The sequence below is a fragment of the Prionailurus bengalensis genome, chromosome D1, assembly GCF_016509475.1.
Source record: "Prionailurus bengalensis isolate Pbe53 chromosome D1, Fcat_Pben_1.1_paternal_pri, whole genome shotgun sequence".
NCBI lineage: Eukaryota > Metazoa > Chordata > Mammalia > Carnivora > Felidae > Prionailurus > Prionailurus bengalensis.
This window is the reverse complement of record NC_057346.1, coordinates 33,610,799-33,627,900: the sequence shown is the minus strand read 5'-3', so window position 1 is coordinate 33,627,900 and position 17,102 is coordinate 33,610,799. Positions and strand designations below refer to the sequence as shown.

General features: G+C 37.0%; 1 protein-coding gene across 1 annotated transcript in view; it reads left to right on the top strand.

Moving 5' to 3' along the window:
* Positions 1-17,102, top strand: part of CNTN5 (contactin 5) — a 1,382,461-nt gene that overhangs the window by 1,292,951 nt on the left and 72,408 nt on the right. The window contains exon 18 of the mRNA XM_043579878.1: positions 16,916-17,065. Coding sequence (XP_043435813.1) covers positions 16,916-17,065 — 150 coding nt within the window. The remainder of the gene's footprint in view (positions 1-16,915; positions 17,066-17,102) is intronic.

Genomic DNA, 17,102 nt, shown 5'->3' with positions numbered 1-17,102 from the left:
TCGGACGCTTAACCGACTGCGCCACCCAGGCGCCCCTAAACTTACTCTGTTTAGAAGTAAAATATAAAAGTAAAATTTCTGAGTGCAGTAACCATAAAACTCAGTTAACCAGAATGTTACAGAAGTAGAGTGGTCCATTTTGCTGCTTAAATAAATTAAGTTTAAACAGAAATTTATTTTTGTATAAAAATTTACAATTTGGGAGACAGGAAGTATACTCATCTGTATGCAAAATACTATTAACTTTTTTTAAATATTAGTTTCTTACATTAACTTATAGAATTTATTTTATCATTATAATGTATTATACATATATACATATTAATTTGTAACATATATAATGATGGGTATTAGCTTCATTTCTGGCTCCATGTCAACCCTGTGATAGCTCTATAGATTCAAGAAACTGTAAGACTTGGGGTCCCTGGGTGGATCAGTCAGTTAAGCATCTCTCGGTTCAGCTCAAGTCACGTTCTCATGGTTTTGTGAGTTTGAGCCCCGCATTGGGCTCTGTGCTGACAATGAGTCTGCTTGGGATTCTCCCTCTCTCTCTCTCTCTCTCTGCTGCTCCCCAGCTCACGCTGTCTATGTCTCTCTCTAAATAAATAAATAAATAAATAAACAAAAAAAAAGAAATTTGGGGAATCTCCAGGTTCAACAGATAATTCTGGAAAAATCACAAAGTCAAGCCACATGAACAGGTTTATTCAAGAAAACTTATACCCTCTGCCACAGTGCTTTATGTTTTCATTTGTGTGACAGCCCAAACTTTTTGCTTTGCAGCCAGGAAATGGATTCACCTTAGATCTGGTGTTGTGCACTCACCATGTGCATTTTCCCTCCTGTAGCTATGCTACATGCCCACTCTTGCCACACTGCCCATACTTCGTGGGACATTTTCCTTATGAGCACATTGCAATACATACAAATGTTTTCTTGTTCATCCCATGCCCATGTTTTTGTCCTTCTTACCTTAACACATGACATGGCAATCCAGGACATCTAATCTTCCTCCTATTACAACCAGTTTCCTAGTCACTTGTATCTTGATTTCTTACATCTTGATTCACCTGCTTCAATTTTTGTTGTTTGACAGATAGAAAGAATAAAAGTGTATGTATGTGTGTATATAGATACATATATAAAATGTAGAATTTTTTGGCAAAGGGAAAATGAAAGAGAGATAGTGTGTGTGTGTTTGTGTGTGTGTGTGTGTTGCATGTGCATGTGTGTGTAGGGCTTAGGCATTTGGACTAAATGTTATTTTGGGGGGTTACTTGTTTGAAAAGTCTCTCCTATAAAGTTGCATTGTAATATTTCTAATTTAACTTGAGCACTGGAACATTTTTAAGTTGAGAGTTCTTTTAAAATTCGGTTCAGCAAGTACTCATTAAGAAATTTATGTTTGTACTATAATTATAAGGAAATACATATTTCTCAGATATATATTTTTATAAATGATCAATTTTATTTGCTCTTGATAAGACTCTAAGTAAGAGTCTAATAGATAATTTTCTAGAGTAATTATTTAGAGTAATAGATAAGTAATAAGATTCTAGCAAGATGACTCCTTATCTAATGAGGTCACTCATTTCTCCATTTCTCCATGCCATCCTCAAGGCAAGCATGCCCAGGAGGAGTACTCAACTTTTACCTGCTCTAAAGTACAATTTTAAATGGTTTTAGTCCCCAGCTAAATCTGACCACAACTTTTTTTCATGCCTATAATAAGGAAAGAAGTCCCTTTGGAACCACATTAGTTCCCAGTGGACCCAAAAGGCCAGTGGACCTTTTGTTTTGATAGTTGCTTTTCATCTAAATCAACTTCAGTAGAGATAAACTCTAATGCAGAAATATCTATTAGAAAGAAGAAATGGATCTGGCATTTGAATTCTCTGATAAAGTTAATGCAGTTAATAAGTGAGTATTTAAAAATTACCTAAGATTCTTTATACACAAAATAGTGAATTACTTATTTTTGCCAAGTGATGAGTTGCATGCATATGGACATTCTAACTAATGATACTTAAAATTAACTTATTAATATTGCCTGTTCAACAATCAGACTAAAATGTGACTGTGAATGTGACCAATTCATTCATTTTGAAGGAAGTATTAAAATAGCCATAGGAAATAGACAATTTCACTTGCAGACCCCTTTTCTGTTAAAATAAATGGTTTTTGATGTGGAAACCTGATTTTTTTCTTTATGTTATTGAATAGTATTACCCAGTTTACTATTTTATTGTGTCCTCTTAGGAATAACAAAATCACCTATAATCATAGAATGTATTGGTCCTTGTTTACTTAATTCACACATGTTTCTTAACTATTCTTTCAGTGGATATGTCTTCTATCTGCATACATTTTCCACTGATTGGTTGATTAAATTTGTCAACAAGACAGACTTATTTACCTTATTAAATTATGTAATTAAATTCTAGGATGCAATTCTTTTACAAACAAAGTCATTTTAACAAGCTTCTCTCCCTGAATCAATATGGGATTCTTCACTATTTTTAGTCACTTTTTAATCATTTTTAATCACTGTATTCTCACTGAAGCAGATATTCTCTTTGAAAATATCTTGTTCCCATACTTCCAGAAAAAAAAAATCTTTATAACAAGTACCTTCAAGGTTTTAAAAATATATATTTTAGGGGCGCCTGGGTGGCGCAGTCGGTTAAGTGTCTGACTTCAGTCAGGTCACGATCTCGTGGTCCGTGAGTTCGAGCCCCGCGTCGGGCTCTGGGCTGATGGCTCAGAGCCTGGAACCTGTTTCCGATTCTGTGTCTCCCTCTCTCTATGCCCCTCGCCCATTCATGCTCTGTCTCTCTCTGTCCCCCAAAAAATAAATAAACGTTGAAAAAAAAATTAAAAATATATATATATTTTAGCATACATTCACCACTATCTTTTATCTCCACAATATTGCACTTGAAAACAAAATCCTAATTTTATAAAAGTTTGTTTTTAATTTATTTCATAAAATGTTATTTCATCAAAAATATTAATATCTTCAGTATATACTACTTACAAGTAGCAAAAAATTAGAATTTATAAATATTTTTATTTAGTTTTTAATGAGGGATTAGATTTAGAATATAGGGTGAGGGAGAGACTTTAAAACCTACAGTTAGAAGATGGCGGAATAGGAGGACACTGGGCTCACCGCGCGTCCTGCTGATCACTTAGATTCCACCTACACCTGCCTAAATACCCCAGAAAACTGCCAGAGGATTAGCAGAACAGAGTCTCCGGAGCCAAGCACAGAAGAGAGGCCCACAGAAGAGGGTAGGAAGGGCGGCAAGGCAGTGCACGCTCCACGGACTGGCAGGAGAGAACCGGGGAAGAGGGGCGGCCCGCCTGCCAAGCAGAGCCCCTGAGTCTGGCTTGCAAAAGCGGAGGGGCCAGACGGAGTGTGTTCCCACAGCAAGCGGGACTTAGCATCTGGGAGGTCATAAGTTAACAGCTCTGCTAGGAAAGCGGGAAGGCTGGAGGACAAAGGGAGGGAGAGTTGCTGAGTCCCAGGAGAACAGAGCTCAGTTTGGCAGGGAACAAAGGCGCTTGCCAGCACCATCTCCCTTGCCCATCCCCCAGCCAAAATCCCAAAGGGAACCGATTCCTGCCAGGGAACTTGCTTGCTCCGCGCAAATACCCAACCCTGTGCCTCTGAGAAGCCACCCCTCAGAAGCTTGTCTGACTCCCTCCTGCTGCCACAGGGCCCCTCCTAAAGTGGATCACCTAAGTAGAAGCAAGCTAAGCCTGCCCCTCCTGCCCCCAACTCCAGTTATACACCACAGCACAGGGGAAGTGCCCTGCAGTTCCGCACCACTCCAGGGACTATCCAAAATGACCAAACGGAAGAATTCCCCTCAGAAGAATCTCCAGGAAATAACAATAGCTAATGAACTGATCAAAAAGGATTTAAATGATATAACAGAAAGTGAATTTAGAATAATAGTCATAAAATTAATCGCTGGGCTTGAAAACAGTATAGAGGACAACAGAGAATCTCTTGCTACAGAGATCAAGGGACTAAGGAACAGTCAGGAGGAGCTAAAAAATGCTATAAACAAGCTGCAAAATAAAATGGAAACGACCACGGCTTGGATTGAAGAGGTGTAAGAGAGAATAGGTGAACTAGAAGATAAAATTATGGAAAAAGAAGAAGCTGAGAAAAAGAGAGATTAAAAAATCCAGGAGTATGAGGGGAAAAATAAAGAACTAAGTGATACACTAAAAATAAATAATATACTCATAATTGGTATCCCAGAGGAGGTAGAGAGAGGGAAAGGTGGTGAAGGTGTACTTGAAGCAATGATAGCTGAGAACTTCCCTGAACTGGGGAAGGAAAAAGGCATTGAAATCCAAGAGACACAGAGAACTCCCTTCAGACGTAACTTGAATCGATCTTCTGCACAACATATCATAGTGAAACTGGCAAAATACAAGGATAAAGAGAAAATTCTGAAAGCAGCAAGGGAAAAAACAGGCCCTAACATATAAAGAGACCTATAAGACTCGTGACTGATCTCTCTTTTGAAACTTGGCAGGCCAGAAAGGCATGGCATGAGATCTTCAATGTGATGAACAGAAAATATGCAGCCAAGAATCCTTTATCCAGCAAGTCTGTCATTTAGAATAGAAGGAGAGATAAAGGTCTTCCCAAACAAACAAAAACTGAAGGAATTCGCCACCACTAAACCAGCCCTACAAGAGATCCTAAGGGGAATCCTGTGAGACAAAGTACCAGAGACATCACTACAAGCATAAAACATACAAACATCACAATGACTCTAAACCCGTATCTTTCTATAATAACACTGAATGTAAATGGACTAAATGTGCCAACCAAAAGACATAGGGTATCAGAATGGATAAAAAAAACAAGACCCATCTATTTGCTGTCTACAAGAGATTCATTTTAGACCTGAGGACACCTTTAGATTGAGAGTGAAGGGATGGAGAACTATTTATCATGCGACTGGAAGCCAAAAGAAAGCTGGAGTAGCCAAACTTACATCCGACAAACTAGACTTTAAATTAAAGTCTGTAACAAGAGATGAAGAAGGGCATTATATACTCATTACAGGGTCTATCCATCAGAAAGAGCTAACAATTATCAATGTCTATGCACCGAATACTGGAGCCCCCAAATATAAAACAATTACTCATAAACATAAGCTACCTTATTGCTAAGAATGTGGTAATTGCAGGGGACTTTAACACCCCACTTACAGAAATGGACAGATCATCTAGACACACATTTAATAAAGAAACAAGGGCCCTGAATGATACATTGGATCAGATGGACTTGACAGATATAGTTAGAACTCTGCATCCCAAAGCAACAGAATATACTTTCTTCTCGAGTGCATATGGAAGATTCTCCACGATAGATCATATACTGGGTCACAAAACAGCCCTTCATAAGTTTACAAGAATTGAAATTATACCATGCATACTTTCAGACCACAATGCTATGAAGCTTGAAATCAACCACAGAAAAAAGTCTGGAAAACCTCCAAAAGCAAGGAGGTTAAAGAACACACTACTAAAGAATGAGGGGGTCAACCAGGCAATTAGAGAAGAAATTAAAAAATATATATAAACAAACGAAAATGAAAATACAACAAACCAAACGCTTTGGGATGCAGCGAAGGCAGTCCTGAGAGGAAAATACATTGCCATCCGGGCCTATCTCAAGAAACAACAAAAATCCCAAATACAAAATCTAACAGCACACCTAAAGGAACTAGAAGCAGAACAGCAAAGGCAGCCTAAACCCAGCAGAAGAAGAGAAATAATAAATATCAGAGCAGAAATAAACAATATAGAATCTAAAAAAACTGTAGAGCAGATCAACGAAACCAAGAGTTGTTTTTTTGAAAAAATAAACAAAATTGACGAACCTCTAGCCAGGCTTCTCAAAAAGAAAAGGGAGATGACCCAAATAGATAAAATCATGAATGAAAATGGAATTATGACAACCAATCCCTCAGAGATACATGCAATTACCAGGGAATACTATGAAAAATTATGTGCCAACAAACTGGACAACCTGGAAGAAATGGACAAATTCCTAAACACCCACACTCTTCCAAAACTCAATCAGGAGGAAATAGAAAGCTTGAACAGACCCATAACCAGCGAAGAAATTGAATCAGTTATCAAAAATCTCCCAACAAATAAGAGTCCAGGACCACATGGCTTCCCAGGGGAGTTCTACCAGATGTTTAAAGCAGAGATAATACGTATCCTTCTCAAGCTATTCCAAGAAATAGAAAGGGAAGGAAAACTTCCAGACTCATTCTATGAAGCCAGTATTACTTTGATTCCTAAACAAGACAGAGACCCAGTAAAAAAAAGAGAACTACAGGCCAATATCCCTGATGAATATGGATGGAAAAATCCTCAATAAGATACTAGCAAATCGAATTCAACAGCATATAAAAAGAATTATTCACCATGATCAAGTGGGATTCATTCCTGGGCTGCAGGGCTGGTTCAACATTTGCAAATCAATCAACATGATACATCACATTAATAAAAGAAAAGATAAGAACCATATGATCCTGTCAATCGATGCACAAAAGGCCTTTGACAAAATCCAGCACCCCTCTTAATAAAAACCCCTCAGAAAGTCAGGATAGAAGGAACATACTTAAACATCATAAAAGCCATTTATGAAAAGCTCACAGCTAACATCATCCTCAATGTGGAAAAACTGAGAGCTTTTTCCTTGAGATCAGGAACACGACAGGGATGCCCACTCTCACTGCTGTTGTTTAACATAGTGTTGGAAGTGCTAGCATTAGCAATCAGACAACAAAAGGAAATCAAAGGCATCAAAATTGGCAAAGATGAAGTCAAGCTTTCGCTTTTGCAGATGACATGGTACTATACATGGAAAATCTGACAGACTCCACCGAAAGTCTGCTAGAACTGATACATGAATTCAGCAAAGTTGCAGGATACAAAATCAATGTACAGAAATCAGTTGCATTCGTATACACTAACAATGAAGCACCAGAAAGACAAATAAAGAAACTGATCCCATTCACAATTGCACCAAGCAGCATGAAATACCTAGGAATAAATCTAACCAAAGATGTAAAAGATCTGTATGCTGAAAACTATAGAAAGCTTATGAAGGAAATTGAAGAAGATATAAAGAAATGGAAAGTCATTCCCTGCTCATGGATTGGAAGAATAAATATTGTCAAAATGTCAATACTACCCAAAGCTATCTACACATTCAATGCAATCCCAATCAAAATTGCACCAGCATTCTTCTCGAAACAAGAACAAGCAATCCTAAAATTCATATGGAACCACAAAAGGCCCCGAATAGCCAAAGGAATTTTGAAGAAGAAGACCAAAGCAGGAGGCATCACAATCCCAGACTTTAGCCTCTACTACAAAGCTGTCATCATCAAGACAGCATGGTATTGGCACAAAAACAGACACATAGACGTATGGAATAGAATAGAAACCCCAGAACTAGACCCACAAACATATGGCCAACTCATCTTTGACAAAGCAGGAAAGAACATCCAATGGAAAAAAGACAGCCTCTTTAACAAATGGTGCTGGGAGAACTGGACAGCAACATGCAGAAGGTTGAAACTAGACCACTTTATCACACCATTCACAAAAATAAACTCAAAATGGAGAAAGGACCTGAATGTGAGACAGGAAACCATCAAAACCCTAGAGGAGAAAGCAGGAAAAGACCTCTCTGACCTCAGCCGTAACAATGTCTTACTCGACACATCCCCAAAGGCAAGAGAATTAAAAGCAAAAATGAACTACTGGGACCTTATGAAGATAAAAAGCTTCTGCACAGCAAAGGAAACAACCAACAAAACTAAAAGGCAACCAACGGAATGGGAAAAGATATTTGCAAATGACATATCGGACAAAGGGCTAGTATCCAAAATCTATAAAGAGCTCACCAAACTCCACACCCGAAAAACAAATAACCCAGTGAAGAAATGGGCAGAAAACATCAATAGACACTTCTCCAAAGAAGACATTCGGATGGCCAACAGGCACATGAAAAGATGCTCAATGTCGCTCCTTATCAGGGAAATACAAATCAAAACCACACTCAGATATCACCTCACGCCAGTCAGAGTGGCCAAAATGAACAAATCAGGAGACTATAGATGCTGCAGAGGTTGTGGAGAAATGGGAACCCTCTTGCACTGTTGGTGGGAATGCAAACTGGTGCAGCCACTCTGGAAAGCAGTGTAGAGGTTCCTCAGAAAATTAAAAATAGACCTACCCTATGACCCAGCAATAGCACTGCTGGGAATTTACCCAAGGGATACAGGAGTACTGATGCATAGGGGCCCTTGTACACCAATGTTTATAGCAGCACTCTCAACAATAGCCAAATTATGGAAAGAGCCTAAATGTCCATCAACTGATGAATGGATAAATAAATTGTGTTTTATATACACAATGGAGTACTACCGGGCAATGAGAAAGAACGAAATATGGCCCTTTGTAGCAACGTGGATGGAACTGGAGAGTGTGATGCTAAGTGAAATAAGCCATACAGAGAAAGACAGATACCATATGTTTTCACTCTTATGTGGATCCTGAGAGACTTAACAGAAACCCATGGGGGAGGGGGAGGAAAAAAAAAAAGAGGTTAGAGTGGGAGAGAGCCAAAGCATAAGAGACTCTTAAAAACTGAGAACAAACTGAGTTTTGATGGGTGGTGGGAGGGGAGGTGATGAGGGGAGGGTGGGTGATGGGTATTGAGGAGGGCACCTTTTGGGATGAGCACTGGGTGTTGTATGGAAACCATTTTGACAATAAATTTCATATATTGAAAAAAAATAAAACGTATAGTTATTTCTAAGAAAATATAAATATATGTACCTTTGGGAAGAAGTTTTTTTATAGTTTATATTCGTTTTCTTTTTTAATGTAAAGCCTGAAATAATTACATCAAGGTTAAAACTGAAATTAAATGTAATTTTTATCACACTTGGCAATTTGAACTCCTGTTTCATTCATTCAATATAAATTTGTCAAACACCTTCCAGGTAGTATTCATGGCCCTATCCTTGCAGATATTGTATTCTCATGGGTGAGGACAAGCAATAAAGAGGGAACATAATAAACAAGTACAAATCTATAGTCATCAAGACAGTATGGTATTGGCACAAAAACAGACACATGGAACCATGGAACGCAATAGAAAACCCAGAAATGGACCCACAACTGTATGGTGAAATGATCTTCAACAAGGCAGGAAAGAATATCCAATGGACAAAAGACAGTCCCTTCAACAAATGATGTTGGGAACACTGGACAGCGACATGCAGAAGAATGAAACTGGACCACTTTCTTACACCACACACAAAAATACAAAGTGGATTGAAGACCTAAATGTGAGACAGGAAACCATCAAAATCCAAGAGAAGAACACAGGCAGAAACCTCTTTGACCCAGGCCACAGCAACTTCACCAGTCACATCACCAAAGACAAGGGAAACAAAAGCTAACATGAACTATTGGCACTTTATCAAGATAAAAAGGTTCTGTGCAGCCAAGAAAACAATCAATAAAACTAAAAGTCAACCTACAGAATGGGAGAAGATATTTGTAAACAACAAATCTGATAAAGGTTTAGTATTCTAAATCTATAAAGAACTTGTCAGTCTCATCACCCAAAAACAACCCAGTTAAGAAAGGGGCAGAAGACATGAATAGACCATTTTCCAAAGAAGACATCCATATAGCTAAAAGACACATGGAAAGATGCTCAACATCACTCATCATCAGGGAAATACAAATGAAAAGCATGATGAAGTACCACCTGACACCCATCAGAATGGCTTAAATGAACAACATAAGAAACAACAGTTGTTGGTGAGGATGTGGAGAAAGGGGAACTCTCTTGCGCTGCTGGTGGGAATACTAACTGGTGCAACCACTATGGAGAATAGTATGGAGGTTCCTCAAAACACTAAAAATAGAACCACCCAAGGATCCAGCAACTGCACTATTAGGTGTTTACCCAAAAGATACAAAAATACATATATGAAGGGGTACATTCACCCCCAATGTTTATGGCGGCATTATCAACAATAACCAAACTATGGCGAGAGCCCAAAAATCCATTGACTGATAAATGAATAAAGAAGATATGGTATATATACAATGGATGATTATTCAGCCAACAAAAAGAATGAAGTCTTGCCATTTACAACAACATGGATAGAGCTAAAGTGTATTATGCTAAGCAAAATAAGTCAGAGAAAAACAAATACCAGATGATTTTACTCATATGTGGAATTTAAGAAACAAAACTGATGAATATATGGGAAGTGGCGATGAAAAGAAGAGAGGGAAACAAAGCACAAGAGACTCTTGATAGAGAAGAAATTGACGGATGATGGAGGGAGGTGGGTGGGGGATGGACTAGAGAGGTGATGGGTACTAAGGAGGGCACTTGTGATGACACTGGTTGTTGCATGTAAGTGATAAATCACTGAATTCAACTCCTGAAACCAATATTGCACTATATGTTAACTAACTAAAATTTAAATAAAAAATAAAAACGAAACAACACAAATAAGTTAGTGAACAAAAAAATTAAAGAAATATTGTAAGGAGGATCAGAAGTATTATGGTATAGGCAGTGTATTTGTCTGCTGAGGCTACCATAACAAAAGACCATAAACTTGGTGGTTTAAATAACAGAACTTTTTCTTCTCACATTTCTAAAGCCTGGGAATTCTAAGATCTTGGTGCTGGCCAATTTGATTTAATTCTTGGTGAGAACTCTCTTCCTGGCTTGCAGCTGCAGCCTTCTCACTGTGTCCTCACATGGAAGAGAAAAAAGGAAGTGAGTGCTCTGGAATCTCTTCTTATAAGGACACTAATTCTACCAGATAAGAGCCCCATCCTTGTTACCTCATTTAAGTATAATTACTTCCTATTTTTTTAAAGGTTCTTTAAATTTTTTTCAATGTTTATTTATTTTTGAGAGACAGAGACAAAGTGTGAGCAGGAGAAGGGCAGAGAGAGAGGGGGGACACAGAATCCGAAACAGGCTCAAGCCTCTGAGCTGTCAGCACAGAGCCCGATGTGGGGCTCAAACCCACGAACCATTGAACCATGAGATCATGACCTGAGCCAAAGTCAGACACTTAACCAACTGAGCCACCCAGGCGCCCCCTTCCTATTCTCAACATAGTCTGAACTAATGTATTAAAGATAAGACTTAGAATATCAGTCTTCCAGTGTCTCTCCATTTCTTTCAGAATGAAAACCCAACTCCTATGTGATTTGGTCCTATCATCTTCTATCATTCTCCACTCATCTTTACCATTTTCCCCAGAGCTCACTTTGCTCCTGACTCACAAATATTCTAATGTTCTTACATATAATGCTTCTAATACCTTTACACTAGTTGTGCCTTTTACCTGACATGCTTCTCCCCTAGATATCGGCATAACTAAATCCACATTTCCTTTAAAACTTCACTCAACTGTGTCTTCTCAATGAGACTTATCTTGATCATTTTATTTAAAATTGAAACCTGCCTGATGTGGACTGAATTGTGACTCCTCCAAAGTTTATATGTTGAAGCCTTAACCCCCAGTGAATACAGGGGTTCACTGTGGTTATAGGGCCCCTGTATGTGTGGATATAGAGCCCCTAAGCATAGGCAATTAGATACATGAGGATTCAGTTTAAGAGAGAGGTTTAGAATAAAGATATAAACTGGAAAGTTATTGGCATATAAATTTCTTTTATAAACATAAGATTGCATGTTATGTAAAGTATATGGACTTTATGAATGAAATGAATGAATAAAGAAGAAAAAAGTAGGAAAATTGAGCCCTGGAGCATTTCAATAGTAAGAAGTTGTAGAAAAGAGGAAAAAGACAAAGGATACAAAAGAAAACTAACCATTTAGTTAAAAGGAAAACCAAGACAATGTGATATCCTGGAAGACAAAAAAATAAAATTCATTAAGGAAAAGGAAGTAATCAACTGTGTCAAATGCTACTGACACGTGAAATGTGATGAAGATTGAGAATTTATCATTGATCTTAGCAACATGGAGGTCATTGGTTACCTTGACAATAGTAATTTTAGTAAAATAGTAAAGACTAAAGTCTCACAAAAATGGGTTCAAAATAGGAGGTCATTTGCCACAATAAGTGGGATGCACCGTGTTTCAGTATTTGCAAATCAAGCAGTGTGATATACCACATTAACAAGACAAAGGATAAAAATCCTATGATCATCTCAATAGGTGCAGAAAAAGCATATGACAAAGAACTACATCCATTCATGATAAAAAAAAAAAAACTTAACAAAGTATTGAAGGAACATATCTGACAACATAATAAAGGCCATGCATGAAAACCCCATAGCTCAATGGTGAAAACTGAGAGCCTTTCCTCTAAGATCAGAACCCAAGACAAGGATGTCCTCTTTCACCACTTTTATTTAAAATAACACTGGAATTCCTAGCCACAGAAATCAGACAAGAAAAATTAATAAAAGGCCACCAAATTGGTAGGAAAGAAGTAAAGCTCACTATTTGCAGATGACGTGATACTATATAGATACTACCCTAAAGACTCCACAGAAAACTACTAGAACTGATAAATTAATTCAGTAAAGTCAGAGGACACAAAATTAATATACAGAAATCTGTTGCATTTCTATATAATAGTAATGAAGTAGAGGAAAGAAAAATTTAAAAATAACAATTCCACTTATAGTTGCACCAAAAATAATGAAATACCTAGTCTAAAGTTATCCAAGGAAGTGAAAGACTGGTACTTTGAAAACTATAACGCTGATGAAAGAAATTAAAGATGACACAAACAAATGAAAAGATATTCCATGTTGATAGATTGGAAGAACCAATATTGTTTAAATGTCCATTGTATCCAAAGCAATCTACAGACTTCAAGTAATCCCTATTAAAATGCCAATAGCATTTTTTCACAGAAATACTAAAATTTGTATGGAACAATAAAAGACCCTGAATAACCAAAGCAATATTGAAAAAAAAAAAAAAAAAAAAAAGAACAAAGCTGGAGGTATCACATTCCCAGATTTCAAGATATACTACAAAGCTGTAGTAATCAAAGCAGCATGGTACTAGCACAGAAGTAGACACATAGATCAATAGAACAGTATAAGGACCCCCAAAATCAACCCATGCATATATAGTCAATTAATCTACAACAAAGGAGACAAGAATATACAATAGGGAAAAGATACCCTCTTCAGTAAATGGTGTTGGGAAAACTGGACAGCTACATGCAACAGAATTAAAACTGGACCACATTCTTACACCATACACAATAATAAACTCAAAATAGTTTAAAGACCTAAGTGTAAGACCTGAAACCATTAAATTCCTAAAAGAAAGCATAGGCAGTAATTCCTTTTATATCAGCCATAGCAACATTTTTCTAGATATGTCTCCTACGGAAAGGGAAATAATAGCAAAATTAAACTATTAGGATTACACCAAAATAAAAAGCTTTTACACAGTGAATTAAACATTAATAAAACAAAAAGGCAACTTACTGAATGGGGGAATATATTAGCAAATAATATATCTGATAAGGAGTAAATATCCAATATATATAAATGCAACACCAAAAAAAAAAAAAACCAAATAATCTGATTTAAAAATGAGCAGAGGGCCTGAATATACATTTTTGCAAAGAAGGCATACAGATGGCCAAAAGACACGTGCAAAGATGCTCAATATCACTAATCATCAGGGAAATACAAATTAAAACCACAGTGAGATATACACGAGTCAAAATGGCTAGTATCAACAAGATAAAAAATAATAAATGTTGGCAACAATGTAGAGAAAATGAAGCTTTGGGCACTGTTGATAGGAATGCAAATTGGTGCAGCCACTATGGAAAACAGTATGGAGGTTCCTCAAAAAATTAAAAATAGAATTGCCATATGAATGAGTCATTCCACTATTGGGTATTTACCCAAAGAAAAAGGAAACACTAATTTAAAAAGATATACCCACCCTTATATTTATTTTAGCACTTTTTTATAATTGTCAAGATTGGAAGCAACCCAAGCGTCTGTTGATAGATGAATGGATAAAGAAGATATGCTACATGTATATAATGGAATGTTAAAAAGCCATAAAAAGAATGAGATCTTGTTATTTGCAACAATATGGATGGACCTAGAGAGTATAATGCTAAGTGAAGTCAGTCAGAGAAAGACAAATACCATATGATTTCACTTATATGTGGAATTTAAGAAACAAAAACAAACAGAAAGAAGGTATAAACAAACAAACAAACAAAAAAACAGAGACTCTTAAATACTGAGAACAAACTGGTGGTTGTCAGAAAGGAAGTAGGTGGGAGAAAGGGTAAAAAGATAAAGGGAATCAACAGCACATTTCTCTTGATGAGCACTGAGTAATGCATAGAATTTTTGAATCATTATATTGTACACCTGAATCTAATATATCACTGTATGTTAATTCATTAAAAAAAGAAAGAATGAAAGAAAACATAGACAAAACTTTTAAGAAGTTTTGTTGCAAAAGGAAGTGAAGAAATCATATTTTGATATCAGCAATTTTATAATTTGCCTATGGGTTAAAGTGAGACAAGGAGAAAAGAAAGGAATCCAGGATAACTCCAAGATCTTGGCTACAACACCCATAAGAATACAATTATCATTCACTGAATAGGGAATACTTCAGAAATAGGAGGTGGAATTTAAGGTTGAGAACCCTATCCAAATAGAAATGTCCATTAGGCCATTGGACAAATGAGTTTGGAGTCTAGGGAAGAGGCTCATGGATGAAAATAATTGGTGTCATAGCACACAGAAGGTATTTAAAACCATAAAACTAGATAAGATCACCAAGGAGTTAGTAGAACTGGGTAAATCTAAAAGATGAAAAGAAATCAGCAATGGTGACTAATAAGACATAGTCATGTCAGAAAAAACAGAAGTTATGTTTTAAAAAGTATTTCAAAGAAAAAAGAATGTGTCAAAGAATGATGTTAGGTCAAGAAAGATGAGGAACAGAGACCTGACAATAGGGTTAGTAATAAAGACCATTGGCAATCTTGACAGGAGTGGTTATGGGAGAAAGCTGGAGGTAAGAGCTTAAAGGTAGGATATCTTCTTCCCATCTTTATGTTTAGAGTGAGTAAAAAGGAAAATAATTAGAGAGAGCAAATAATAGCACAAACAGCTCTCAAGAAGTAGAAACTGGATGAAGGCTAGAAGGAGAGGAAGTTTTGAGAGAATGTTGTTTTGTTTTTGCAGGGTTTTGGTGGAGAAAATACCTTCATGCTTATATGCTAATGGAAAAAATCCATTGGAGACAAAGGAGAGGGTGTACACAACCAAGATGGACTGGTTACTCTTGTCTACTATATCTTAAGAGAGCCATCCCTTCAGAGGCATAAAATTTCCTTACTGGGGATTCAGGATTATATTAAAGTAAAAGTTGGAAGGATGTTCAGGAAGGAAAATGATATACAGGAGATTTTGCTAATAAAGGATTATGAATTCCAGAGGTCACAGTAAACAGATTTCACAGAGTAGAGAAGGAGGGGAACTAGGGCAGAAAAGGATATGTGCAGAATTCTATGGGGATTAGAATAAAAAGGATGAGGGATGACTTAGATGTCTAGAGTTGCTTGAGGTGACTGACGTAAACAGAAGTAAATGAAACAGTGAGGTAAGTCTTTGATGGATCAAAGCAAGTATTGATGATACAGTGTAGGCTAGGAGATAGGGAGGGCTAAGTGTCTGGAGAAATCTTCCCATGTTATATTTGGCAGGCAGCATTTCACCAAGCTATGAACTGAGCAGTGGCCTTTTTTCCCCTATGTCTTAGACTCCAAGGATGTTGCTCAGCTGCCAGTGCAGTCAGGCAGACTTTTCTCCAGGTCTTCATTTCACTGCCTCAAAAAAATTCAGCTTTGCAGTAATATGACGTTTGTCAGGCAGCCCACACTGCCAATGCTCTGATCATTCACCTTTCACAGAACTGATTATTTGTTAACATTCTCTTGACACATTTCAAAAGATATTTTCATGTAAAATCCAAATTCCATATTGTCATAGTAAAATTGAATAGTCATCAAATCAAGAGCCTCCCCCATCTTAACACGCTTACACAGAAATCCAGTATTGACATAAATCCAGAGGATCTTTGCATATCCTAAGGAAGGTTCTCCTATTTCCCTATTTCCACTGTTCTTCCCAAAATATTTCCTAGACAGCAGAGCTGAATGAACAAGAAAAGCAGTCCCAAATATAGCATATATACTAAGTAAAAGTATTTTACTCCATGATAATTGTATTGACAATTTTGTGTTTTAATAAAATCAAACTTTAGCACAAAAATCATTCCAAGAAGAGTGCAGAGCTTCTGCTTAGATTCCACAAACCTGTTTTTAAATTAGAGGGGTTTGCAGCTTTGAACTACCAAGTGGCTAAGCATGCTTGCCAAAACTGAGAGACGCAAACTGCTCAAGAAATTTCCCTAGAAATTTAAGAACTATTTGCTTAAATTATAGCACTAGTAAGCCTCTTATTTGAGGCTGAGAGGTTGACAAAATGATTTTTAGTGTAGATAATGGCAAGTTATGTTACAGCAATTTATGTATAAAGATGAAATGAAAGAATTCTAATTAACTACAACAATCTTTGATATGGACAAGTGCTTACTTCCTAAAGATTGATTTTCATTTTACTAATGAGACCAGAGATGACACCATGACCTTGTGTAATAAGGGATTATACATCAGTTTACTGATTCTGTTATACCTGTGATATCCTTGATCGCCATTTGTAACTGTTTCTGAGTCCTCCTAATGCCATGAAATCTCTTTCCTCTCCATAGTCCCAGAAATCATAACAGGTGACATGGAGTCAGCCATGGCAGTGGACCTTAACCCCTGGGTGGAATATGAATTTAGAGTGGTGGCTACCAATCCAATTGGGACCGGAGATCCAAGCACCCCATCTCGAATGATCCGTACAAATGAAGCAGGTAAGAATTTTGGAGAATCAGAATTCAATTTAGCATG